The 26,883-nt window shown below is 38.9% G+C and overlaps 1 protein-coding gene across 1 annotated transcript in view; it reads right to left on the bottom strand.

Annotated features, from left to right (window-relative positions):
* Positions 1–1,038: 1,038 nt before the first annotated feature.
* SLC38A6 (solute carrier family 38, member 6) overlaps positions 1,039–26,883 on the bottom strand; it is a gene marked incomplete at its 5' end in the record, with an annotated part of 38,466 nt that continues 12,621 nt past the window's right edge. Inside the window, 11 exons of the mRNA XM_009865218.1 lie at positions 1,039–1,119; positions 2,250–2,344; positions 2,425–2,569; positions 3,460–3,584; positions 7,692–7,792; positions 8,479–8,558; positions 10,185–10,238; positions 10,431–10,496; positions 15,033–15,091; positions 15,562–15,644; positions 20,355–20,433. Coding sequence (XP_009863520.1) covers positions 1,039–1,119; positions 2,250–2,344; positions 2,425–2,569; positions 3,460–3,584; positions 7,692–7,792; positions 8,479–8,558; positions 10,185–10,238; positions 10,431–10,496; positions 15,033–15,091; positions 15,562–15,644; positions 20,355–20,433 — 968 coding nt within the window. The remainder of the gene's footprint in view (positions 1,120–2,249; positions 2,345–2,424; positions 2,570–3,459; positions 3,585–7,691; positions 7,793–8,478; positions 8,559–10,184; positions 10,239–10,430; positions 10,497–15,032; positions 15,092–15,561; positions 15,645–20,354; positions 20,434–26,883) is intronic.

Below are 26,883 nucleotides of genomic sequence, written 5' to 3'. Positions count from 1 at the left end.
TACTTTATTGAACAGAGGTCATTTGGTGCTGAAAATTGCATTCACATTCCATTTAGGCAACAAAAAAGGAGATATAAAAGGGTACATGGAAGTCTAGAGAGATCTGAGGTAAAATCAGCATTCTGTAAATATAAAATTTCCTTTGTCTTCAAGAGAGGTATAATTCACCTTTCAAGCCCAAACCTTCTCTGGCACGCAACAGTACATGAAATATAGAAATGCTCTATTTCAAATATAAAACACCTGTAAAAATGGGATTAAGAGGAAAAAGTCTTTCACTGGGAGGAATACTGAGATACATTGCATAATACGCAAAAGCAGATATTAATTGAAAAATGTCTATTATTAACAGCAAAACAGAAATACTGCCTGATGCTAGTAAAGGCTATTATACTAGATGGGCACAGCCTTCTGATTCAAAAATTAACTCAGTATGATTCAAGTACATTGATGTATAAAAATTGTATTTAAAAATCACTCAGCAAATATTATTACAATGTGCCCATTAAACTGGGCGAAAGCACTTGGTTTCTGGATCCATCTTAGGATAAATTAGGGTAAACATTTGGAATCAGGAAGTTCTTAATATGAAGTGGCTGAAATTTTGGAAATCATGCAAGCAATCAAAGTCTTTCACGGTTTAGGATAACAAGTGTGTTATCCTAAATGCACACATTACAATATGCACATCATGACCGATGTAATATCTGTCCATCTCGTTGTCTTTAAAAGAGAAGTGATTTCAAGGTCCTGCTTTTTGTTCAAAGGTCTCAGGAGACCTTTTCCCCTGTCTTGATTACATCATTAAAAACTAGTATTTTAGAATGGCAAAGAGGAATTGTCCAACAACTGAAGAAAGTGACTCAAGATTAAAGGAGAAACATCACTAATGCAGTGAAAAAGAACATTATTTCTTCCATAGGTGGCTTTGGTCAGTGTTTTCTTTAGGATGTCCAGCATTCGTCTTGGTAGTCCCGCCACACCTCTGGCTCTTGCTGTCCCCTTCTGAAGCTCAATTAAGACAGTGCCAACAGGCTGTTACTGATCAGCCCAATCGAAAATTACCAGAACTAAACTGAGAAGGCCGACACAAATGCCAAAAATAACCAGTGCACATGCCTGTGAAGAAAAGCAAAAATCAGCATTTTACCGAAGGAAGCATTTTACATTTCTAAGGCTTATAACTAACGATGAAAAAACCTGTAAGAACAGGACTGAACAGTGTCTTTTAAAATAACCTTTAATGTTTCGAATTACTCAGTCTTCAACACAAGGTATCTGCTTAGGAGGAAACTAAGCTAAGCCCTAGGATAGTTTCACGGGGACTTCTCAGAGCAGCCTGGTTTGCTTGCTCATTCTATCCGTTTGCTAAGAAGAATAAAAATAATTTGCCCTTTGCAACTCCAAACGAATTAAGAAACCAAATTTGTATTTTACTCTAAACATAATTAAAGTTACAATGCAATTCTTTACATTCTAAACAGCCAAATGGTAATAAAAGTAGAGCTCAAGAGACAGTAGCGTGCCAGGTTATAACAAGGCCCCAGATCTGTTAGAACTAGTCAAGACTTGACATGGTTACAGAGCACCGTTATTAGAGATTTTCTTTCAGATTCCCTATTTTGTCAATACAAGAGCAGCCCTATGAACCACAAGAATGGCAGAAGGCCTGTGTATCAACAGCTTGTCAGCATTTCAGCCACATGAAGTCGCTCTGCTGAACTGTGGTTAAAATGAAGGCAAACAGTTACAGAGCAAAAAGCAGGCTTCTGCACAAATTCCAACTAGAATTTAACCTACTACATCAAAAGAGAAACCATAAGGGGAAAAAAAAAAAAAAAACAAGGAAAAAAAGCCTGGTTTTGAGAACACTTACACAGAAGACAAGCATAAACACCGTTTCACTTAACGCAGCTTGGCTTTGTCCCAGCTGCCCAGACAACATCAGAGTAATGCATAAAAACTGAGGAGAAATTGGATTAAAAGTCAGCATCTGAAAACTATAGGGAAAAAGCGTGTATTCAGATCAATGGTGAGGCACATGGACATATTGCTAATCAAAAATCTCTTGTGAAGGAGGGAGTCTCAGAAAGACACAGGGGATAAAAGCAAATGCTCACAGCTTTTGTGAACTGCAATGAAAACAAGAACTTTGCCCCTTGGATTATGTGCTCTACAGTGCCTTAAGATGCATCTAAAATGAGCCTGTTAAATATAAACACATGAAGAAAAACAACAAAACACCATACCCCAAGTTTCTGTGGTGAGAAAAAGTCTTCTCTGCTAAGTTTAAGATAAAATAGTCCAGGATATACAAAAAGCAAACATGTCGATGTGGTTGAACCTTTAGAAAACAGAAAGTAAGATTTTACTTCGAGCAAGACTAACCAGAAACAAAAACCAACCACCACCACCATGACTTACCAACTACTCCAAATACATTTTTCATGTCTGGCACGTACATTGCACACAAAACAACAACTGCATTCAGTGTTAAAGTGACAAGGATGTGGCAAATCCATGACATAGGAAGATGAGAGAAAAACACCATCAACACAGCTTTCCTTGCCTACACAATAGGAAGAGAAACACTGCATGAGTAAATACATACATACAAATATATATATACACACATATATATATGCATGTGTATATATATATATATATAAAAATCTTATCTCAATTTCCTGCTCTTAAGAATTACATCATTCCAGATGTGAAAGAACATTTTAAAAATCAAAATGCAAAAAATTCAGGAATAGTTAAATGTTTCGTCTCCACGTAGCACTCAGTTTATTTGAGTACTGAAGCAGTGTTTATCAGTCTAAAGGAATCGCTCCCTTTTTCAAGGATAAAAGGTCTGGGGGTAACACTTTGTCCCTCTGAGCGTGGTAACAACTGTCAGCATGTTGCCAACTGACAGGTAATCTCTGCCCTACTTCTACATACATAGTTGTGCATGCACAATTTTTTTTGGTCCTAACTGAATGAATTTTCAGTTCTACCATGTTGTTGATAAACTAAAGGGGGTTTTTTGTATTTTTGAAATGGGTCAATATATGTTTTTAATTTACAATTAAATTGGGTTTTCAAGTCTAAGTGTGTTTGTGTGTCAGTGCTTGCGTGTAGAAAGCAAATACCAAGTCAGCAAAACTCAATTTAAGGGGGGGGGGGGGGGGGGGAAATCTAACTAAATAAACTTTAGAAGTTCTGTATTCTCTAAATGAAAAACAAATCTGTGGGCTAGTTTTAATCTGAAATCTGTCTCAAGAGCACAAATTAGCTTAGTGGTTAGTTGTTATTTCAGAGCTCTCATGGAACATATGCAAATATGTGGTCTTTGATCAATCACTTGACAAGTAAGGTACACCAGGCTAGATGCGCCTCAGATATTGGAGCCTGCAAAGCATTAGCGTTACCGTGCCTTACGCCAGCTTCAAAACGTTCAGGAGTACTCACTGGGAAATGGATTAGAGGGACTGTCAAAAGCACCGCGAACAGTATGGCGACTCGAACGGTCATGATGACAGTATCGCGTGGCAGGTACCTGCTGTAACCCTGCAGCAATTCAGAGTCCACTTTGTCTGAAAACAGGAAAAATTAATTGCTTTGTTAGTCATTTCAGAGCTAAGGTAACGAGCAATGCGCATCCAGGCCACATCCAAATGGATCAATTTGCTTGTGACTAACGTGGAGCAGAGGCAGGCCGTAGCATCACTTTGGTGTTACTGATACACTAGGACACATAACCTCGAGAAAACTTGAAAAACTCCAGGAGGCAAGTCTATGGAGATCCTTTCCTGAAGCCAAAGCTGCCTACAGAGAAGATACAACTATGAAGGAGAAAGCATCAAAAAAGAAAGACGATGTGACGCAAAGCCAAGCGCAGTTAAACTTGTTCAATGCGTCTGAAAAAGTCATCACTAGATTCTTTTGGTTTGAAGGAGAAGCCAGAAACAAACTAATTTTGCTAAATTGGCTTAATTGCATTTCCTGTTTTTCCCCTAGAAACATTAAGTGATATGCAAGGTTCAATTTAATGATTTGAAAGAAAAGCTGAAATTCTAATTTAAAGCAAGAAAGAAACGTTCCAAACTGTGCTGGTGTGTGTGCTTTTACTGGCTGTAGTTAACAATAAATTACTGGATGACATAGAGAAGGATAAATAGCTTCAGTTATACTTCTAAAAGATATTTCTTATTTTGAAAAATAACAACAGAAACCAACCAACAGCAATTGAGACAGATTTTTCCCAAGGACACCTGAATGCTATCAGTTTGGATTCTTACAGCACCCAGAGAACAACAGAAGGACAACACTGGTAACCACCCAAAGAGCCCAGACACTTCCAAATGACAGCTCTGTTCCCTTCAGCACTAAGACTCTCACTTGTTCTCCACCACGGGCATACTTAGCTTTGCAAAACCCACTTTACTGCGGAATAGAATCATTCAGGTTGGAAAAGACCTTTAGGATCATCGAGTCCAACTATTAACTCTACACTACAAAGCTCATCCCTAAGCCATCTCCCCAACATCACATGTAAATGACCTTTAAACACATCTGGGTAAGGTGACTCAACCACCTCCCTGGGCAGCCTGTTCCAATGTCTGACTACTCCTGTGAAAAATTTTTTCCTAATGTCCAGCCTAAACCTACCCTGTTGCAGTTTGAAGCCACTCCTTCTTGTTCTACTGCTAATTACCTGTGAGCAGAGACCAGCACCAGCCTCTCTACAATGTCCTTTCAGGTAGTTGTAGAGAGTGATGAGGTCTCCCCTCAGCCTCCTCTTCTTCAAACTAAACAGGCCCAGCAAGTCAGAACCCTGAAAGTAGTCTGGTACCCTAATTTATTTATTTTTTTATTGGTCTACCTTGACTCTATGCTTTTTCAGACTTCAGAATGGACCAAAACTTCCACCATAGTCACTGTATGAAGTTTCAAACTCAACAGGAAACAGAATAAACCATGTGAACCACAGAAAGATGAAGCATGCCTCATTTCAAAGAGGGAACTCTTTTTTTTTTTTTTTCAATTTAAAATAAAATGTTTTATATTTTCTTGGACTGTGTTTTAGGAACAGGAAACAGATTCTCTCTAAAGAAATAAGTTAATTAAACAAGACAACCAAAAAGTGAAAAAGAAGAAGCTTGCAAGGAGGAAAAACAAAAAGGCCAAAATCTCTTACAGACATCCACTGTTGGTTCCAGTATTTTAGGCTCTTGGGTCTCAGAGTTACTAAAAAAATCAGGCTTGCAGAAAATCAGAAACGTTCCCAGTGAAACAGCCTAGAAGACTATGGTCAAGACAGGGTCTTGCCCCAAAGAAATCACAGCAGTGAAGTTAACAAAAATTGGGATGGTTTACAGAACTACAATGGTTTTTCTTCTTCTTAAACTTCGTGTTGAGATCTCATCTGGAGACATGGTTACCCCACACTGCCTGCTGAATCTCTCAGAGTAGCTCAAGATTGTATTTTCCTACAAACCACACAGAGACAGTCAGGAAACAGTGGCCTATACGCTATGAGAAGTTTCAAGACTCCCCATATAATTTTTCAAAGAATTCTGAGTGTCAAGAGAACATTTTCAGACAATTATGGTCAGACATATGCTTATACTTGGGGGAAAAAGGGTGCAAAATTCCTCAGAAATCTGGAATGATTAGCTGCTGAAAGCCACTACTTTTGGTGCTTTAGCAGACACTGTTTTCAACCCCACAATCAAGAAATATAAAACAGAGAGGAAATCCTAATCTGAAGACTTTTGTCTTACTGCTTGTCATTTATAAGAATTTTTATCCATTCTGATCACTGCAGGTTAGCATGTGACCATCTCATAAAAATGATGAGTTTTCAGAGGACATGAGAAGAACCCTCACAGATGACCGTGACACATTTATATGATGCCATGTGCATGGAACTACTCGAGAAGACAGATCACCAAGTGGAGGCGATTCAACTCGAGAACATGTGCTGCATGAGCAAAACACACCATCACACAGATTTACAGTCGGATAAACAAAGCCAAAAGACATTTCTTAGAAAAGGCCTCACACTGTGATTTTTAAGACAGGATCCTAAAATTGCTGTATCAAAGAGACGCTCACCTACTTCTGCCAAGCTCGTGATGGACCTTTAGAAAAAGGCTACTATGTAGATAAGGGTTTGGAAATCTGTGTACTTGAGAAACACAAGAATATCAGACAAAATCATTTATTTTTAAATTCAACTAAAAAAAACGTACCCAGAATTATTCAGAAGTCCAAATGCAGAGTTATTAAGCTGGTACTGACACACATTGCCATGTACACTCTCTGGCAAATGAAAACAAAAGATGTCAGCAGAACTTGGTGGGGTGAGTGTTGTAGCCCACCAACTTTTCTGTTTGGTAACTAAAAAGGTCTGGTTATTTCATTGCACACTGTGCTGTCAAGACTGTCTAAGAAATGTACATTTCTTGGCTCGGTTCATGTATCAAATAGATCCTGCCTCAGGAACTGCACACAACGCAAATTATCGAAGACCAGAAGCATGTGCTAGGAAGTCCAACTCGAAGCTTTTTTCCTTTTAGATTTTTTAATCCTTCCCTATTCTTTTGTCATTGCTCTCCCCTGAAGTCAAGACAAAAGTAGACGTGCATTTTCCCTAAATCAGACTTTCTAATTTTCTTTTGTTCCTTGTCAATTTTTTTTCCGGAGACATCTAGATTGTCTTTTCATTACACATCAACAATGGTATCACTGTGCAATCGTTTAAAATAAAGCTTTCCTAAATCTGATGATTCATGGGGAAAAAAAATGAAAAAAACCCACTTCCAGCAGATTTCTAGTGAAGTTACTCTTAGTTCCAATTAATCCGTAAAACCACAGGAAACAAAGAGGCCCTGCATGCTTTATACCTAAGCTGTATCAGGGCAGGGAAAACAACGCTGCAAACCTTCATGGGTACCCAGCATTAAGGTTGACTTGCTCTGGGTCAAATTCTCCTCAAAAAAGGCAACAGCCTCAACGCTACTTAGAGGCTACAAACATGACTGCCTGAAACTGCAAGAGGGTAGATTTAGGTTACGGTATAAGGAAGAAATTCTTCACCATGAGAGTGGTGAAGCACTGGAACAGGTTGCCTAAGGAAGTCGTAGATGCCTCCTCTCTGGAAGTGTTCAAGGGAAGGTTGGATGGGGCTTTGAGCAACGTGGCCTGGTGGGATTGGAACTAGATGATGTGCAAGAGCCAACCTTAACCATTCTATGATTTTTTAAGATATAGCTTCAGAACAGACCTTTCAGAGTCGCTGGACAAGGAGGCTATTATCAGATCTCAGAATTTCTCCCAGACCATGATAAAGCCATCTCAGCTTTTAAGTGAAAATATTACACAGTTCAACACAGAGTGGCAATTAGTCTTCTAATTACACAGCGTCAGAGACCATCAGCTACAGCTCAGGGACTAGTATCTTGCCTGGATAGTATTTCAGAGCATGAACCCTGCAAGTGTAGCTGCATTACATGCCAAGAAGTCAACGAGACTGTAATGCTTTGCAGCATTATGCATATTCTTAAGTCTTCGCAGGAACAAGATTTCTGAGCATTCAAGCCTATCAATGCACGAACAAGCCTAAGTACTCCAGACTGAATGCATTTATGATTTATTATTAGCCTTTGTTCTAAAGAGTACTTGAAGAATATACTCACCATAAAATGTCAGGTACCCAAACAGAGCAGATGTAAAGTAAATTAGGAAACTCAGACCAATTGCTGTGAGAGTTACATTCTGCATTCTACTTTTGGACGGACTAAAATGAAAAAAAAACAAAAACAAAAAAACCACCACCACATAAAAGTGTTGCATAATCTGTATTGTGGACCATTAAACACAATGTAATCTACAGAGCAGCTTGCCTCCCATAAGAATGCATCATCTTAATTTATGGCCACAGAGTACTTGCCGAGATCTGCGCTGTCAGTAATATTTAGGGGTTTTAAAAGTACTTCTAATCTAGTAATTAAAAGGCACTTTTCATGCAGACAACTAACATTGTCTCCATCTTGTAGGGATTTGACATACCAGAGTATCTTTTAAACCAAAATTTTGGTTTATACAGGATGATAGATATTCAGAGCCAGGAACAGAATCTGGGTCAAAAAAACCCCACTGAATCAGATGTGGCCAAACGCAGATTCAGTTACAGCAATAAAAATTAACTAGTAAGTACCTTAGCAAATGACTTTTTTCTTCAGATTGGCCAGGCCAGGACAATGTACTGACACTGATGATGGAACCATATTTGCGACTTTTCTCTCCTGTAAGAGAGGAAAAGCCAGTACAGACTAAAACTGTACATTTCCCCAAAACATCCAAGCTACTTAGTCTGCATTGTTTCATGGTACTGACTTGAAAATAAAAATCATTCAAGATTAATTTATGGAAAACACTACACACATACTGTATTTTAATACTGCACACGTTTTCAGACATTACCTTCGGAGCTCACAATAGATGGGCAGGACTGAGGTATGGCAGAGAAAAGAGAAAGCCATGGTTGGTATTGCATAAGCACTCTAAAACAGAAGAAAAACATCTTGTAGGTTGTTTGTTATTACAGATGGTTGGAAAAACATTTGCATGAATTCAGAACGCAGTTCAAGCGTTGGAAGTCAGTGGAAATTTTTCAACATAAACACTTCAAGATAGATCTCCACAACAAAGAATGGCATCTCTGAATCGCTCCACATAAAGCTGATTTTTTCAACCCATACCTCTTCAAGCACTGGTCACAGCTTACTATTTGTGATGGGAAGAGGTCATGCTGTCTACAATTCGACGACTGAAAGATTCTTTTTTAGCTATATTAAGGCTAAGTACTTGTGTCAAAAGAACAGGATTTGCCCCATGTCAGTGTATCATTCAGGAAATGTTCTAAGAGGTTTTCTAAATTCTAATATGCATAGCTACCCGTCAAATCACCGATTCCTTCCTCCTGACTTCAACGTTTTCTTATTACCCCTTCACAAAAATTTGGATACAGCATCCAGAAAATATAACATGCTTTGGCATCTGAAGTTTTAAGGCAGTTATATAATTAAAGTTGCAACCGCACAATTAGTGGTGTATTATTAAAAAAACCTGTAATAGGAGAGATGAATCACTTAGTATAGCTTACTTCGACTGCCAAGTGAAGTAAGCTGAACTATAACAAACGCTTTTGTGCTGACATAATCAGGACCAAACTGGTGAAAATACACCACTTTCTATTGATAAAGTTGAAATTAAAAAGGAAGTAAAGAGTCCCAAGATTTTTCAAAGTGCAAAAGGCCAGAATGTCATGCTATACGTCAAAGCAAAAAATTCTTCTTTCATCTACGATAACATTTGTCTCATATTTGCATTGCCCAACACTTTTTTCCCCCCTCTTCTTTTTCTTGAGAAGGTGAAGGTGGATTTTGTTTTTTCAGACAAATGCAACAAGATAGCATTAGGCCTGAAGAATTAGCTTTAGGTAAGAAAAAACTAAGATTAGGTCCAGGCAGTTTCAGGAAACACGTTCTACCTCGCTAGGAATTAAAAGTTTGCATAACACTTAACAGGACAAGGGGTAATGGTTTAAAACTAAAAGAGGGTAGATTTAGACTACATATAAGGAAGAATTTTTCTTATGCTGAAGGTGCTGAAACTGTGGCACAGGTTGCCCAGAGAGGTGGTGGACATCTCATCCCTGGAAACATCCAAGGTGAGGTTGGACGGGGCTCTGAGCAATCTGATCTACTTGAAGATGTCCCTGCTCACTGGTCGGACTAGATGACCTTCAAAAGTCCCTTCCAATCCAAACCATTCTATGACGCTGTGATTCTACGATGAGGTATCACTGACTTCCAGCTGAGGGAACACTAAGTTGGCACGATCCGACTGCATCACGAAGCTGACCACTGCTGCATCTGTTACACTTGATACTTTCGCCATGTTTGTAAAATGTTTCCATAAATGCTAACTTGGACAATCAGCCTTCATATATAAAAAAAGAGAGTGAGAAAGACTAGATAACACTTGGCAGCAGGTATAGGAAATATTTCAGTAGCCTATATATAACTAGTTTTACAGAAGAATAGCTTACCCTGGATAAAGTTTAAACCCCAATTCTTTAAAAACCACAGCTCCCCTTTAATTTGCGTGTTGTTAGTAGAGATTACCTCTCTTGAAAGATGAAAGAGCTTTGCTTTACAATCATCAGTCGAATTTGAAACCTGTAAGACATACAAGAAAAAAAAAGTGGTGTAATAGAAGAATAAGCCCAAACCACAGATATGAAACTTCTTAGTTTTTGTGATGATTAAAAAAGAAGGAATTTAAATTACAAGTAATTCTGAAAGTGTCAATGTAAAAAAAGCATTACAGATACTAATATAATTAGAACTTCAAACCAGCATGTGCTTTACCTGTAAACTTTCTATGGCACTGCTTAGAGGCAGAGGACATGGGATTGACCATTTTTTTATCATAACCTGCAAAGACAGAATATTCACTTTATGAGTAGTACCCTAAAAATCAGTTTAAATTTAGATACATGCAGCTAAAATATCAGACTATTGATATACAAAGCAGGGCACTACATCCACAGTAAATTAACGGGCTTGATCGGTAGTTAGGCCACAAGAAGATGACTTGGTAGAAAAAGAAACTTGTCAGTGCCATTCCATCCAGCTGCTTACTCTGCACAGCTGGCAGCCTCACGGTGCGCCGATCTGGAGGTGGTTCACTGAAATGAGCTCTGACATGAACGGAAATACAACCAGCTCTCCGCGTTCCCTCTCCCTGCGCTGCATGCTCACTGCCTCCCATACAGCAGAGCTGCTGTGTTAGAGATCCCAGGCTCTCGGCCGAAGCAGACAAGCCCTTAACAGAGATAGAGCAGAGCCTAGGGCTAATCTTAAAAGGCAGAAACATATGGTTTGGACTAGAAAGCAAAGGAAAAAACAATAAATGCAATTATTGTCCCAGAATGTCATTGGGGCTTTGGCTACACCCTGCTGATTTAGGGATTGCCAAGTAACAGGGCTGAAAATCAAAGGGAAATTAAAATAAGAAATGTTACCTCCTTTTTCAGGAGCCTAGTTTAAAATGATAGTTGCATTGCTCTCCTCATCTTAATTTCCTATTGTAGCTGCCTGGTTTTAAAGGTTATAATTCTTTTGAAGCCTAGAGCAAATAATTAAAACCTTAATTAAAGACTCAGATTCATGAGAAGAATAACATGGAAGAGAGTGCTTCTCCTGGCCTAGAGAACTACTTTTTGCTTGCAGCCAAGTGGTGCTTCCCAGAGGATAAGGATTGTCACCAGTGCAAGGAGAAGCAAACAAACACCACCTCCAGACAAAACATGGGGAAACAGACTGCAGTAATGGAGAAACGGAGCAGTGGAACAGGCTGACCAGAGGGGCTGTGGAGGCTCCATCTCTGGATACTTTCAAAACCTGCCAGGATGTGTTTCTGTGCGACCTACTTGGGGTGATCCTGCTCTGGCAGGGGGTTGGACTAGATGGTCTTCAGAGGTCCCTTCCATCCTGTGACCAATTCTGTGTGATGACTTTGTCGCACGAGTCGTGCCCACTTCACCTCTTTCTCACACACTAAAAGCAGCGAGAAGCTCCGAGCCGAGACATGGCTCCTGCCACTGCAGCACCACGGCTGCGGGCGCGTGGCTGTGCCACCTCCCCAGAAAGCCCCAGCATGTTGGCTAGCTGAAGTCATTTATGAGGCTAAGCAAGAAGGCAAAAAAAGATCTCTCTGTATTTAAAGGCACCCAGGCAGGCTTTGAAGGCTCCAGAGTAGGAGAAGGCTTTGTAGGAACTCTGGCAAAGGTTGAAACCGGCTTCCTCAGCCAGGAAAAGGGGCATGAAGCTAAAGGGCAAGATTTGGGGAAAGCAAAGTGTCCCTGCCGTGATGGGAACGGGGTTTCCTGCAAGCTAAAGAGCAAAGACGCACATAAACGTTGCAGAGGGACGGCAAGGCAAGCCTAAAAAGCTGAAGAACATTTTTCTAAAATAAAATTAATGCAGATTAAGAACAGATTGAAATGGAAATAAAAGGAGGCAAAATAAAATGCACTTGGTGCATTTAAGATCTGTAATTATCTTTGCCTACCTGATTTATTATTCAAATCTGTTTGGGTTGCCAGTTGTAGTCTAATGAGGTCCCCCCCAACAGATTTTTAAGTTGGCAACACAGCCCAGTTAGCTGAGCAGCCATGCAGGCAGCACAGCCTTCCTCTGGAACTTCAAGGCTGTTTCATAACATTGTCTTTTGAGCACAAGAAACACTTGGCTTTAAGTGAAGAAAAAAGAAAAAAAAACACAACAAAACCAAACTAAAACCTAAAGACAGATTCTAGTGGAAATAGGGTATTTTAAGCCCACACAAAAAACACTGCTAAAAACTATAAAGTTAGGGGCTCAAAATGTTCTGATATTCTCAGTGATGTTGCTCTTTCAAATCCTGCAGAGGGAAAATAAAATTATCTTTATTCCAGTAGTACTGAGAGCATTCTGCAAAGAGGGGCCTTCTGTGCATAACAGCATTCCCTACATGTGGCACATTCCCAATCCGCATCACATTTTGTTCTGGGAACACAAACAAGAGATTAGAAAAATACCATCAGTCATCATCAACACCTTTGTCGAACAAGCTACCAATAGGGCTGTCTCCACAAAAAAAAAAAAAATCCGTCTTTACTCTTCACCAACACTCAATATAGGAAGAGGGAAGACAATAAAAAAAATAGTTTTAAGATCACATTTAATGTCTTTTCATCCAGGATTCAAGTCAAGGAAGTATTCAACAATCTGAAACAAAAGTGCTCAGGACCTCACAGAATCTGGCTTTGCACTAATAATTACATATATTTGGATTTCTCCCAGATCAGCTCATCTCACTGCTTTCACTTTTTTTTTTCCCCCCAAGGATACCAGTATATTAACTTTAAAGGAAAAGACAGTGAAGCACAGAGAGGAGATACGTGACCTGCCAAAGCCCCGCAGCAGAGCACAGGGAACAAAGAATAGTCTCGAGACCTTTTGCTCTGTGCACTCACCAGACCTCGCTGCCCAGATCATATGCTGCCTATTGTACCTATCGTTTCTGCAGGCTATATCAAACCTGTGGCTCGCTGGCAAAAAGCTTAACAGATGGTACGCACTTGGAAACGCACAATTATTGTATATGCAAAATATAATTGCATTGCTTCCCTATGACTAACAGAGTTTTCTTCTGGAACAAATTAAAACTTATCTGCCATCCAGAAATTAACATTGTGCGAACTGAAACACCATTTCAACAGCAGAGATCACTCACTTCAGATACAAAAAATAAAACACAGTTCATGCCACTGAGTTTCAGTGCTTGAAGAAGTCAAGAGAGAATATTCTGAAGAGCATTTGTTTTCTTTAAATATCTGTAACAGCTTTTAAAAATTTTGCTCCCAATTAGATTTACCATGGCTGCTTCTTTGTCATCTAACAACAAACGGTAAGCACACAAATGTAATCGCTTCATGAAAAATCCAGTAGCCTGCATACTCCCTCATTAGTACTTTCTACCTACTTTGGGGACAGAACTAAAACTAAACCCTAGCTTCAATCACCCCAGCTCAACACCTCTGCACACAAGTCCTGCTTAAACACTTGCCTTTACTGAGCCCAAAATTGCTTTCCAATGCATCCACCCATAACTACAGCTTTCACAGCTTCCTTCAGAGATGTAGACATGCTCCCACCGAAATCAGGAGCTGGACTTGTTTTAAAACTCTTGCAACTACGTTCAGGCAAAGGCCCATTTCAGCATTATAGTTACTGCTTTTTTTTTTTCTTTTTCTTTTTTCCTTTTTTCTTCTTTTTTAAAGATAAATTTTAAGAGAGGGGTCAAAAGTTAAGGTAATTTATAAATATTACAAATGAATTTCCATTAGCTCTGGAGAGGCTGTAGCCGCTCCTCAACATTCAGCTTCGGAAGAATACTTCCCAAGGTCCTACAAACACCACAGTCCTCCAGGGATGCCCTAGGGAGATGTTTTGACAGCTTTGAAGTTTGGTTTTATCACGTGGTTTAGTTCCTAATGGATTGCCTTGGTCTCCTGGATGGCATGTTTGTTCAACTTGCCTTCAACTCTGTTTATCCCTTTGTAAAACAGGTATTAAATGCAAGTCAATGCAAGCCAGGATGACAGGGGAGAGGGGGAACGTTTTCTCCAGGCTCCCAACTAAGATCCTTGTTTCTGCACCTAGATGACAGAGTGGGAGTTGCTCGGCTCTATTACATGTTACACATGTGCGTTAACATGCTTTTTTCCTGTAAAAAGCAAAACAGGGAAACTAAAAGGCACATTTTCCCTCTTGGATCTGCCTAGCAGGTCTCACTTCTGAGATTTGGAAACATCTACCTCGCAGGGGCCTTGAGAGGGTGAACATCAGGGTCAAAAGCCCCCACAAGGCTCAGAGAAAAGAACTTTTCCTTTCAGCGAGAAAGAAGAATAAGGTTATTGACGTATTAATGAATCTTGTAAACTGCCTTAATGAAGTTCTAGTTTTCTTTGCCTCTTTTTGAACTCTGTCACTCCATTATGCATGTAAATTTAATTTATTTGGAGTATATTAAATTTTCTTCTGCACTAGTTGCAGTAAGTAATAGTTAGAAGCTAAGAACACAAAATTCCATTCCACTACCAGTAGGGAAACAAAAGTATACGTGCCAGCTCCCTTCACTGCACCGTCAGCAAAACAAAAATACTGTTACATTTACCAGTCCAAAATATAATTAATTTTAAATCTTTTCACATGCTTTAAAATTCATATATATTTCCATGCCTCAGCAAAGCAAATGTAATCTGTGCAAGCAGGCACATGCTGAGCTTAAGGAAAACTCTAAATTTCACATAAAAATTTAAGGGGGAGGGGAAGACGATTAATTTCAAAACAGGCCTACAAAAACATTCAAACAATAAGAAAGAGAAAAAAAAAAGATAAGCTGTGCACAGATTTTTAACTTACCACAAGAGCAAAGTAGACCATAAAGAAAAATGATAAACTACTTGTGTAGCCAAGAAAGCCTGTAAAATAACAGTAAAAATAAAAGAGAATTTATAAGGAAAGTGATCCTAATGTACAGCTAAAGCTTTACATTTTAGGCATGTTTTCTATTACAGTGCTTGGTATCTGGGGCTTAGGACTCAGAAAAACAACATTCCAACTGCCTGTCACAGATCATTTATGTAGTTTTGTAGGGCAGAATTAGAACTGGCTTACCACTAATGGCATGCTGTAAGTAAATGCAGCTCTTTAATGTTCTGCTGTAAAGATTTTATTTTAGTATTGCAGACAAAATACTACTGCAACCTAAGTAATAGGTTAACTAGGCAGGGCTGGAAGGCAGAACACACTCCAACAACTGAAGTAATCCCCACCATCACCAGCCCCCTGCCAGTTAAAATAAATAAATAACCCATTAAGGTTTTAAAGTCTTCAGCTGTAATTGCTACTAAAGTAGAATAATATTCGCTTCTCTCCTTTAATTACTCACCAATTTGAGGAAGAAGGGCAAGAGGAAAAACAATGCAGACTGAAGTAATCAGTAGCAGCAGTCTCCCATCAAGGTACCAAGATCTGTTGGAAAATCGATTTGATTGATACAAAGCCGAGTCCTAAAAAAATACGCTTGACTTCAGACAAAATATGGTCGCTCTTTGACAAAATAACCACTAGGGCAAGAAAAGTAAAGGATTTCCACTCTCATGTGCTATTTACATGATTTTGTATTCCTAGTTTCTATTTTGCGATATAAAATAGAGCTCCCAGATAACGAGGAAGCAGAACACCACCCCATAATGAGCCAGCATCGCAGGCGGCGTTCCACAGGCCAGTATCAGAGGGCTGAGGCATATAAAATTATTTCTCAGCAGCACAATATGCAAATCCATGCCTTTACTCAAAGCAACAATCAGAGAGCAAGGGTATTTCATATGCTACAGATTTCCTTTAGGAGTAATTACGTTGTACACTACAAGTATCTTAAATTAGGTTACTCCAAGTTGCACATTTACACAACTGGAAGAAACAGCAACTTTAATTCCCACTTATTGCTGAACTTCCCTTCCAGTTTATTACTCCTACATGATGACCTTAGTTCCTTACCTCTTCTGAGACGTGTGAAACAGAAAGCTAAACTACCCAACCTATTTGTTTGGAAATTCAGATATTTTCTAAACACTCCAACTTTCTCTTCTGCCCCCAGTTTCATTACCCCTATCATCACAGTGTTCAAATAATACAAGAAAAGAACAAGCAATCAACTTTCAGTTAATTTGAAATTATGTTTGCTCTTCAGAGGTGGTATAAGAGCAACAATAAAGACGACTTTTTTAGCTTTACCCTTCCCCAAAGTGACCACTCATTCTTTGCACACATCCACAAAGGAATTAAAGGAGAGAAAGAATGAAAATTATGATAAAGAAATCTGCTATAATGTTTAAACATAAAAAACCACACCTAAGCAAAGCAATGTGGAGGCACGTGCATTTGAAATCTATTCAAAGCATCAAAATCTTATCTCCAAACCGAGGAAAGTACACATGGCTAAGTTGTTAAGACACAGAAACATCTTGAGGGTTTGGCAATAGCCATATCCTGTACTGATAAACATCTTGCACATCAGCCTCCGACTTTACTACCTATAAACACCTTGGCCTTTGACCTTCAAGTTTATTTAGTCCAGGATATGGTTAGCACCTAATAAACAGGCAGCACCTCAAGTTATCATAAGGAAAGTAGCATAACACCCGTGTTAAAGAAAAGTCACCATATACCATATATTAACTGCTGTCACGTATCGTGGACAACCACTTGTGTCGTTCCTTTGAAAAAACACGTAACATAAATGAACAGAAAAATTTCAAGGTTGAGGGCATCTTCACCATATCAAAATTGAAGTAGCCCTTAAATGACAATATCTACGTTAAAAATGACTCAAAAATACATTGTTCTTAAAAAAAAAAAAGTGTTACTAGCACTAGGTCTGCTACTGCTACAGTGAAAAAGCAACTTTGCCTAGATCAGCTCCCTGCTGTGGTAGTCTTCACCTTGTTTTCATTTAGCATTCACATCTTTTTCTTTCTTTCTACTACAGTGGATGTTCAGATTAGGAGAAGTAGTTTCGTAGCAGCAGGCAAAAGCAGAGTGAGTGCTGCCCTATGCGCCCACGTGGACTTCTCTTTTAAGTCACTCAATTTTAAGTGTGCAGCAAATCCACTGTTGATGTTGTAGCTCATGAGCTCGGCAGGACAGAGAAAAATTATTTTGGTTACTTTGTGGTTCATGAGACAACATTTGGGGGGTTGGGGGGGAAGACAATGGAAAATTGCCATGAGGTGATGGGAAGGAGAAAAAATAATTTTGTAAACTGTTTAATTTTGGAATATCGATTCTTTTATTTAAAAAGATCTCTAAAAAATGAATAGTGGACCATTTACTGGTTATCAAGAAAAGGTGTTCAGTTTTTTTCCTCAAAATACTGTTGTGGAAATATACTCCTTTTCCAAAGGCAGAATAAATGTTTTGATATTGCCTTTAAAATCAGTTAGAACTGCAAATTTAATCCTATATGATAAAAGAATCCCAAATATGAAATATAGACTATAAATCCTTGACTCTACCAAAAATCCTTCGGCATGCAGATGTTCCTCCTCCCTCCCCCATATTTTAACAAAAACCAGGCATTTATAAATTGCTTTAATTTCATTCCCAAATGCAACAGGACAAGAGATTCATATGTTCTAAATTAGGATCTGACTCTCAGTCCGTATCAATTATATGACACACAAGCAAGACAACTTAATTGCATCAATCATATCCTCCTGACAGGGTCATTAAATGTTAACAGAGGGCTCACAAATTACAACTTTTTAGCACAATCCTCATCTGAAACTGTGTTCATGTTATCAAAACTATGTGGAATTCTCATTATGCAGATGGACTAAAACATCTCAACTCGCAATTAGCAAGTGTTCATATTTTATGGTTTTGGTTTTTTAATTAAGACATGAAGATGTTTTACACGCTGGCTCTGAGCCTTTTGAACACATGCAACACCTGTTAGCCTTTAGAAAAATAATCCAATGTGTAAAACATTATCTACATGGCTTTTCCAAACGTATGGCTTGGGAGAGTTTACACATATAAAATATTTTCACAGTTTAACTGATGCTTTCGATACATTCTAACTACAGTTAAAGATAAATTCTGCCCCCTAAATGAAAGATTATCAGGTGCTATAATGACTTAACAAAGACAGTTGTGCAATCACAGCTGGATACAAGTGGTCTAATTAAAGAAGTTTAATCAAACTAGTCTGTATTTAGGCCCTTTGCATAAATAAGTTGCTACTTAGGCTGGACATTTGATTACCTGGTTTTGTTGAACAATTTCCTACAATTTGAAAACTCTCTCTAGGAAAAAGCCTACTCTTAACACATGCAAAGAAATGAGCAGAAACAAAAGATTATGCTCTACCACGGCAACTAATACAGCAAAATCAATGAAATCCAGTTGTGGGCATACAGAGAAGGTCAGCTGTGTGCGTGTACTTGGAATACTGCCTGACCGCCGCATCTGAAACATTTGCTTGGGCCAAGGAGTCAAACTGTCAAATAAACATTTCTCCACGGAAGAACTCACAATAACAGAGGTGGAAGCAGGATGAGACCTGGGCTGACAATCAGTTTCCCACTTGAGCTGTGCTTAGTATTTATATGGACAATTTCAGCTCTTTCTAAATGCAAAATTCAGTTTCATTCCCATCTCAACTGTAATTTCAGTGAAGGAAGAAGCATGGGTAGCAATGTGCTGGTGTGCTCACCCGTGTCCGCATCTGGAAGATCTGTGCTAGGACCCTGATAAACAGAGCTGATGAGAGCGTTATCAAATAGGTACCTTAATAAAGAAGTTGTTTATATGCTGCCTTTTTTTAGACACAAAAATCCTTTGAGCTGTATGGTGCAAGTGGCATCTCCGGATTCTACTTATTGTGAGCTTTCATATGCTGTTTGTTTAAAAGCATATCTTGATACGAAAAGTCACTTTGCATAAACAGAGCTGACATAAAATTAAAACCAGTAGTAAATTATGTTACATGCTACATTTAGGGGCAGACAGATTGCATGTGCAGCAGATACAGTAGCAGGCTCAATGCCACTGTGTACGAGAAGTGGAGTTAAAAGTATGGTCTCAAAGGAGGTGATAGCACCCAAATGAAAAGCTGATGACTACCACACAGCTGGAAGAGATACATCAGCAGTCTAAAAATGACAGATACACATAAAATGTTTAAGGAAAAAAAAAAGCTTCTTACTGAAATAATATTATTGCAAGAGCCAGGAGGGCAGAAAGACAGAAGACAAGATTGCCGCCACACTTCATTCCTCAGAATCATCATTACAAAATGGGAAGGTTACAAATGAGAAAATATAAAATGAACTAAAGTACCTTTTACAAAACTAATTTCAAACTTAAAATTGACCTCTGACACTGAGGAACAATGAAAGCATCCCATAGCCTTGAGACAATTTCACCACGTTTCAGCATAGAGAAAGCTTTGAGCTCCAAACATCTGAGAAGAGCACTTTGGAAGAACAGCTGTAACACCATCTACGATCCACTGCTCCAAAGGACAGCAGCACTGGAACAACTCAAATAAGGTATTGCAGTGCTGAAGCTCCGATGTTTGTTGTAGGACAGGCACAGACTTCCTGCAACAGTTCTGACAGAAATCTGAGGGACATACTCCTTACATACAGCTTTATAGCTCAATTGTGAAGCATAATTTCTTTACTGGGAGCCAAGCTAAGGAATTACAAACCAAGTCTGGAAACTTGGCATTTTGCCCAAGACAAGTCCAATTTGCTGGAGCAAGACAACAGAATATTTAAATTAAAATATGTGTCAGTTTTTGTACTGTGGTTTTGAAATATGCAAAGCGATAATATGACAGCAGTTTAAATGTTTCTCCTCCTCTCCCTCCCGTCCCCTCCTACTCCCTCTTTTAAAATTTTACAGAAGGGAGATGTCTGTAGGTGGAGTTTTGTCACTGACTTTAAGGTCGTCTGATGGGAAATTGCTATGAGGAAAGAATCACGCTCTGTGCGCGTGTGCTGCAGAAGGCTCACACATGCCAAACGCATTTCATATTCCAAGAACTGCTGTAAATAACTTATTTTTTTTAGCACGTGAGATCGGAGGGCAGTGTCAGGACCCATTTCCTTCAGCAGTCCTGAACCACTTTCTTCAAGACAAATACAGAAGTTATGAAGTATTTTTCCTTACCCACTCTCATCTCCACTTAAGAAGCCGGCAACAGCTCCAGGAAGTTCCGACTTCACAATTAAAAGATAAGATGACATAGCTGCAAACAGAAGCAGAACAGACTTAATAGAGGAATACCAGTATCTCTGATTGTAACAATTTGCATGGCTTAACCGCCGCGGTTACGATTGGAACATCTCAGCTCAATATTAGACACCATGGCACCAGAATCAGAACTTATTTTCGTATATACTCCCTTCAAAACAGCCGCGAATCCCCAAGTATTGTACTGATGTTAACTGATGCCTCCAAAGAAACTGTGACAATGTGAGTTCTGAAACAAGGAAAACATAAACCAAAGGACTAAAAGGCAAAACAGTATAAAATACAGGTCTGGGAATACGGATCTACAGGCTAGAGACAGGCTGCATGGCTGCAGCACTTCTGTCTCTCTACTCTTAACACACTGCTAATGACAAGAGTAGATAATAAGATTTGTTTCTATCAATACAACAGTGCTTTTTGTAAACTCATTTTTATTGTCGTTCGGTTGCTGTCGTACTAAATACACATATGACAGAAATTGAAAGACAAGGATAGGACTTGAGAATTTCTTTTTTTCCATAAACTGCATGGTTTGGCCTTTGTAGGTAAGAAGGTTTTCAGCAGCAGATCTCTGCTTCTCATGCCAAAGCCCCCATCCAGATGCTCCCAACAACATCAAGTGCAAAACCGTTCAAGAACTGTGTATCAGAAGAGAAACTGTCAGTTGCTCTTACAGGAATGTCCGCTTGAAATCAAGTGTTTATAGTTCTATTCAGAAGAAAGCCATGACGCACATACATAAATCCAAAAGCGGCTTCACTGTATCATTTTTCTCCTTTGCTAGAGAAAACAATCAAAGGCATAAATGAGAGGGTTTTCAAACTACAACTTACACAAACTTGCTTTCACATACTATTTGTGTCACTTTTTTCTTTTACATAAGCAGCAAGTGTTTATCTAAATAATAAAAAAGAAGAGAATTACTCCAAAAAAAACAAGCTTTACAAACAGCTACAACAAATACCAAAGCCTACGTGAAACTAATTTCCATCTTTCAGCAGCAAGTAATTTTAGCAATGTGCCGACAAAAGTTTAGTTACATTTCAAGGTGGACAAAAATTCATCTGTGGTATTCAAATTTCACTGTTCTGTATTTAGTAATTCTTTAGAATTTTACCATTATATATTTATGAATGCTTTAAAATAAAAACATAAATTTAAAAAAGGTAAACCAGTAAAATTCTGTAATAATTTTTGAGTAAATTTCTGGTGATTTATTTTAAAGGAATGTTTTGAGCCTTAATAAAAAGTGTGGACTCAGACACTGCTGTACCACAGCAGTTAACATTAAATTTTGAAGAAAGGTAACACGGCCTCTATAAAGAAAGCAAATTCTATTAATAAAAAGTGACATCTACCTACTGCAAGGTTAAATTAAAACCATTTTGTAGGTCACTTCTTCATAATTAAAAGCTCTGATTTTTCCAATATTCAAGTATATTTCCCTGTTGTAGTTGTTGACCATGTCTGGTATTTATCTGCTGCCCGGATTTTACTCTTCTATTTGCATAAACCAGAACATAGATTCAAGCACACAGAATCGTACAGCATGCATTTTTCTAAAGCATCAGAATTAGTAAGTAAAGTAACACAATTCCTCATGCAAAGCTGTTTTTTTTTAAAAAAAAACACCTAAGCCAGGGGAAGGGAAGAAGAAAAATTCCTGTAAATTATAATTCAACTTTATCTTCCCTTCTTTCTTTTATTATGCTTCACCCACAAGCAAGCCAGAATTTTCATATATTTATATCCTTCAGAAAGATTTCGAAATTAGGGTTTTTTGCAGCCTCAGCTGCACAAAGCTTTGAAATAATTTCCAGATCAGATTTCCTCCTAATATGCAATCTGTCACTCTTCCCTTGCATTCCTGTTAGCCTCTGGCTAATCATTTGATCACTTCTCCTTTGTTGTGCACTTACTCTTTGTTTTTAAAAGAGGAGTCCGATTTCACTGAATTCCACTCCTAAGTAGGAAACCAATCGCGCACCAAGAAACTTGCACATGCTAAACATTTGTGAGCATCTTTCCTTCCTTTCGCTGGGCATATGGGAAACAATCTCACATGGCAGGATTCTCCCCCCCCCCGTTTATATTCTCTTGTTTGTTCTAGAAGATCAAGAAAATAAACACTAATTTTACTTCTATCCTGATATTTAGGTAAGACATAAATCTCATACATAAACCTGGGCAGGACACCCATGCTAAATACAGTTTTAAAAGTCAAATCCTGCTTTTTCCTCACTTAGAAACAATCGTAATTCTCACGCGCAACAGCCCCTTGTAGCTTTACTCAGTGTGAAAGAAATAAGAGATACTAACCACTGTACAACTCTAAAATACACTACAAAGGGAGCAAAGAGTACTGCTTTCTTGTTTTTTTAAAGCGAAGCATCTTCAGAAAGGACCTAGCAACTTGAACAAAATCATCTCAAGTAGAAATAAAATGCAAGACAGCGTGACAGATAAAAAAGTCATGTATCCTTTGCTCCAGATAAGAAATTTTAACTTCCCTGATGCCCCCTCCATCTGAAGCCATGTCAAGCTATATTGTAAAAGTTAAATGCCAGCTCTCCTTGGCAGTCTTGACGTGTAACGGAAGGAAGAGATTACACAGTCACGAGGTTAAACTCTGACACAAGTGAACACAACAAAAAGCGCACCTTGAGCTTTGATTCCCTCCCCTTTGACATAGTGACTTCTTCAATAATTTTGAAAATTATTTCAACGTCTTAACAGCTAACTTCTAAGGCACCTTTTACCACATACAAAAATTACAACAAGCACACGTCCATCTTGAGAAGTCAAGTGTTCAAAAAAAATTAGCAAATGTCAGAAGCGCCGCTCCCTTCGGAGTTCATCCCCCTTGCCTGCACACCGCACCACAGGGCAGCACCTACTGCTCTTGCAAGCCAGTCTCATCCCCTAAATTAAAAAAGAATGTTGTATTTTCTTTGTGTCACCTTCTCTTTGCAACTGTTTATCTGTAGCACTGAAGGAGACGGGTTTCCTGCAGAACAAATGACGTGCAGTGAAGTCCTTTGAGGCTTAGCCAGATGGAGCAAGGGCTGATTGACAACTACCTGAGCAACCTTCCCATAGCTGCTTCCTAATTTTCAGGTCCTGAATTTGCACATATTAAGGTATTTTAAAATAATTTTTGGTATGTATCAAGAGCTCGCTGATGGAGAACTAATCAGGTCTGAACTTTTCAATAGATTCTGACACAGAAATGCTATAAAACAGCATTTGGCAGAAATCAAAATTACATTATTCCTTTGTTATTCAACAGGCTTACCACCATCTGGAAAGCAGCAAGAAATTATATGCTTAAAAGAGGTATCACTTTGCCACTTGGTATTAGCTCTTAGACTAAAAAAAAAGATGTTTGTTAAAATATAAATTGCTTTACATTTTCATCACTGTAACCTGTAGTGCCACTATGAGATATGACCCTCTATAAATACAAATACCTTGCAGACGTTATTCAGAATGTCCTTACCATGCTGCAATATTGTTTAACTCTGAGCATATGTGCCCCTACTTGAAAAAACAAGTTGCCAGAGAAAAGGTTATATTTTTAAAGTAGTTCGCAAAGTACCTCTTTCGAGGTAGCCCAGTCTTAAAATCAAATATATCAGTGGCATTTTGGTTATCGGGAAAGTATGTCTTATTATGTTACCCAAAAAAAGGATCAATTGCTGAAGCCCACAGCAATGATGCAAGTGAATATGTGCATTCAACTCCTGTGTAAATGTACAATTTCTTCCTTCCTTAGAAAATGGTTGGCGATAAATCCCATCAAACTATTTAACTGAAGAGACTGAATCTAATGGTTCTGGTTTGTTTTTCCTAATTTACCAGTGCAGCTGACCATGTCAGAGCACAATAAAGATGTCTCACGTTATTAAGCACTGTGCAAAAATGGAATCAAGCTACCCTCCAAACTTCACCGGGGAGAAGGCAGGGGGCTGAGGAAAACCAGGCTGCGTTGACACAGCCACGCCAGCTCTTCAGCTTCTCCTTAAAAAAAAGGAGGGGGCTGGCCTGGGCGTCAGAACAGCTCAACAGAGCAATCTTGATTCTCATCTGGGGGAACATCAGGTAAGAGAGATCGTCCAGAAACACCTACAGATAATGAAGGTGAATAGAAACACGTGTAACTCTCATCCTCTGAAGACTTCAGTCAGCAAGATCCCCATTTTTCCTAAAATACTGAAAAGATTAGAGGCTAAAAGACATAAATAGCAGAATAAACGCTACCGGTCGCTGCACACACTACCTCAACCAAGCTGGATCTTTCACAACAGCTGCATGTAACAAACCCCGCTGGGCTCACATCTCCCTTTGCTGGTACGGGGGTTGTTTAAAATTGAATCTGTTCTAATTCAAAACAATGGGACAAAGTTTGAAAAAGAAAGCAAGGAAGGGTTTCAAGAAAGAAAGTAAAACTACAGCGGGTTTTGGGTAAGCTCCCATTAGAATGGAACAGCAAGATGAAGGTACTTCAGTGCTGCACTGAGCTCTTCATAATTTAAATTCTGGCAACACCAGGAATGATGCACAGATGCCACTGAAAACCACCAACTATTTTAGCCCTCACATTACACGGCCGCTTTTGTTTCCATTTTGCAATGAATCCCTCACATATTCAATTTTAAGAAATTTCCCTATTACTTGATGCACTGTTGTTTGTATTTCCCCTCAGTGAAAGATTAAACACTGAAAAAAAAAATTGGGGGATGATTTGTTTTCAAAACCAGACAGAAGACCATAGTTCTGAGAACAGAAATAGGTTATCAACATCTTTGCTAGTCTTCACATTACAGACACTTATCATGATAAATTTCTGCTCCCCTTTCTCTCTAACTTTAGCTTTTACCTGAACTACTCAGGAACTTAACCTACAGAAATTTAATAATAATTAAAAGAAGAAAGTCCTCCTTATTCCACAGGGAACACGTGGGCAGCAGATTTATTTTTTGTAAACCTTCCTTATTTTAATTGTATCTGCACAGTTATGCTAAATATTAATGAAATTGCAATGTTTTTTACGCAGCTCATCATATATTCAATCCATTCTGAAGCAGACCTGCAGGTTGGGATTTTTTGTTGTTTTTTTATTTAAAGCGGGCTTAATTATTCTTTACAGTATGAAACCTTCCAGTAACCATTCACTGCCATACAAAAACACATGAGCATGGGTCATCAACTGTTAAATTAGTATAGGAGCTGATAAACCTGCCCTTAATTAAGGCAGCTCTACACTGGAAATCCTCACTTTGCATCAGCAAGGATAATTAGGCTTTCGGGTCAAAAGCAAAGCACACTGTGAAAACAAACATTCACATTTGTTTGAAAACAGAATGAGATTTCCCATACTTAAAGGAAGCTCAGTAATTTCTCAAGGAATTAACAATGCAGGTCTCAGCAAGTAACAAGCTGTATTTTATTGTACAATGATCTGCACCATTCATTTATTTTCAAAGTTTGTAGAGTACTCTGATTACAAACAGGTTATGCCCACACACACACCCATTCTCAAAAGAGACCCATTTGCTCCATTTAAATTTGAAACAAATTTTGTAAATCCTTTTAAAAACTAAATTTCAGAATGAATGCATTCTGGGGGGTAAAAAAAATGCCCAATTAATTTGATTAAACAAGGTCCACGCAGGGTACTGATAAGCCCCGACTCACAGAGAGCATACACAAATCTCTCACCCCAGCAGGTCTCTAAGTTAAATCTTTCACTCTTGGTCCTGGTTTGAGCTAAACAGAACCAATTCTGTTCAGTGATTTTGCTTTTCACCTCAGTCTCTTCCAGAGGCTGCACTTTCTGAAGTTAGCAGCATGTTTTTTGCAGACAGTGTGTGCTACTAGAAGCGTTAATGCCTGAAGATGTTTGCAGTTACTGCAGTTACTGGGATGCAGCAAGGCTCTTGCTGATACTTGCTCCCACCAAGGTCACCGCTGGCTCGTGTGTGCCATGCTGGGGGTGCTGGGAAGTAAGAGGGGTCAAAAGGAAGTAAGAGGTTGCACCTCCAGGCAGTAACAGACAGGACAGGTGACCAACAAGGCTACTCTGTGATATACATGTCATGTTCAATATAAGACTGAGGGATCAGGGGAGTTGAGTCCTCTTCTGCAACGGCTGGTGTCCAAAAAGGACTCTGTCTAATCTTTTACCTTTGATCCCAACCCCGGGTTCCCAAAAACCCAGCCCTTGTGTCTAGTTTCCCTTTGGCACTGACGCTGGGGCTTCCGTGGTGGCGCCTGCTCTGCAGCATCAGTGGGGATTTGCCACTGGGAAGGACTCAGGTTCGATATTGGGTTTGTACATATTTATCCTTATTCCTTTATTTGTATTATTGTTGTTTTATGAAGGCTGATTTGGTTTTCTTTTCCAACCTGTAAGACTCTCTGGCTCCTTGTGGAAGGGAAAAGG

This window comes from Apaloderma vittatum, unplaced genomic scaffold (assembly GCF_000703405.1).
Source record: "Apaloderma vittatum isolate BGI_N311 unplaced genomic scaffold, ASM70340v1 scaffold4210, whole genome shotgun sequence".
NCBI classification, from domain to species: Eukaryota; Metazoa; Chordata; class Aves; order Trogoniformes; family Trogonidae; genus Apaloderma; species Apaloderma vittatum.
Note: the sequence above shows the minus strand (reverse complement) of the source record. Positions and strands in the feature narration are given on the sequence as shown.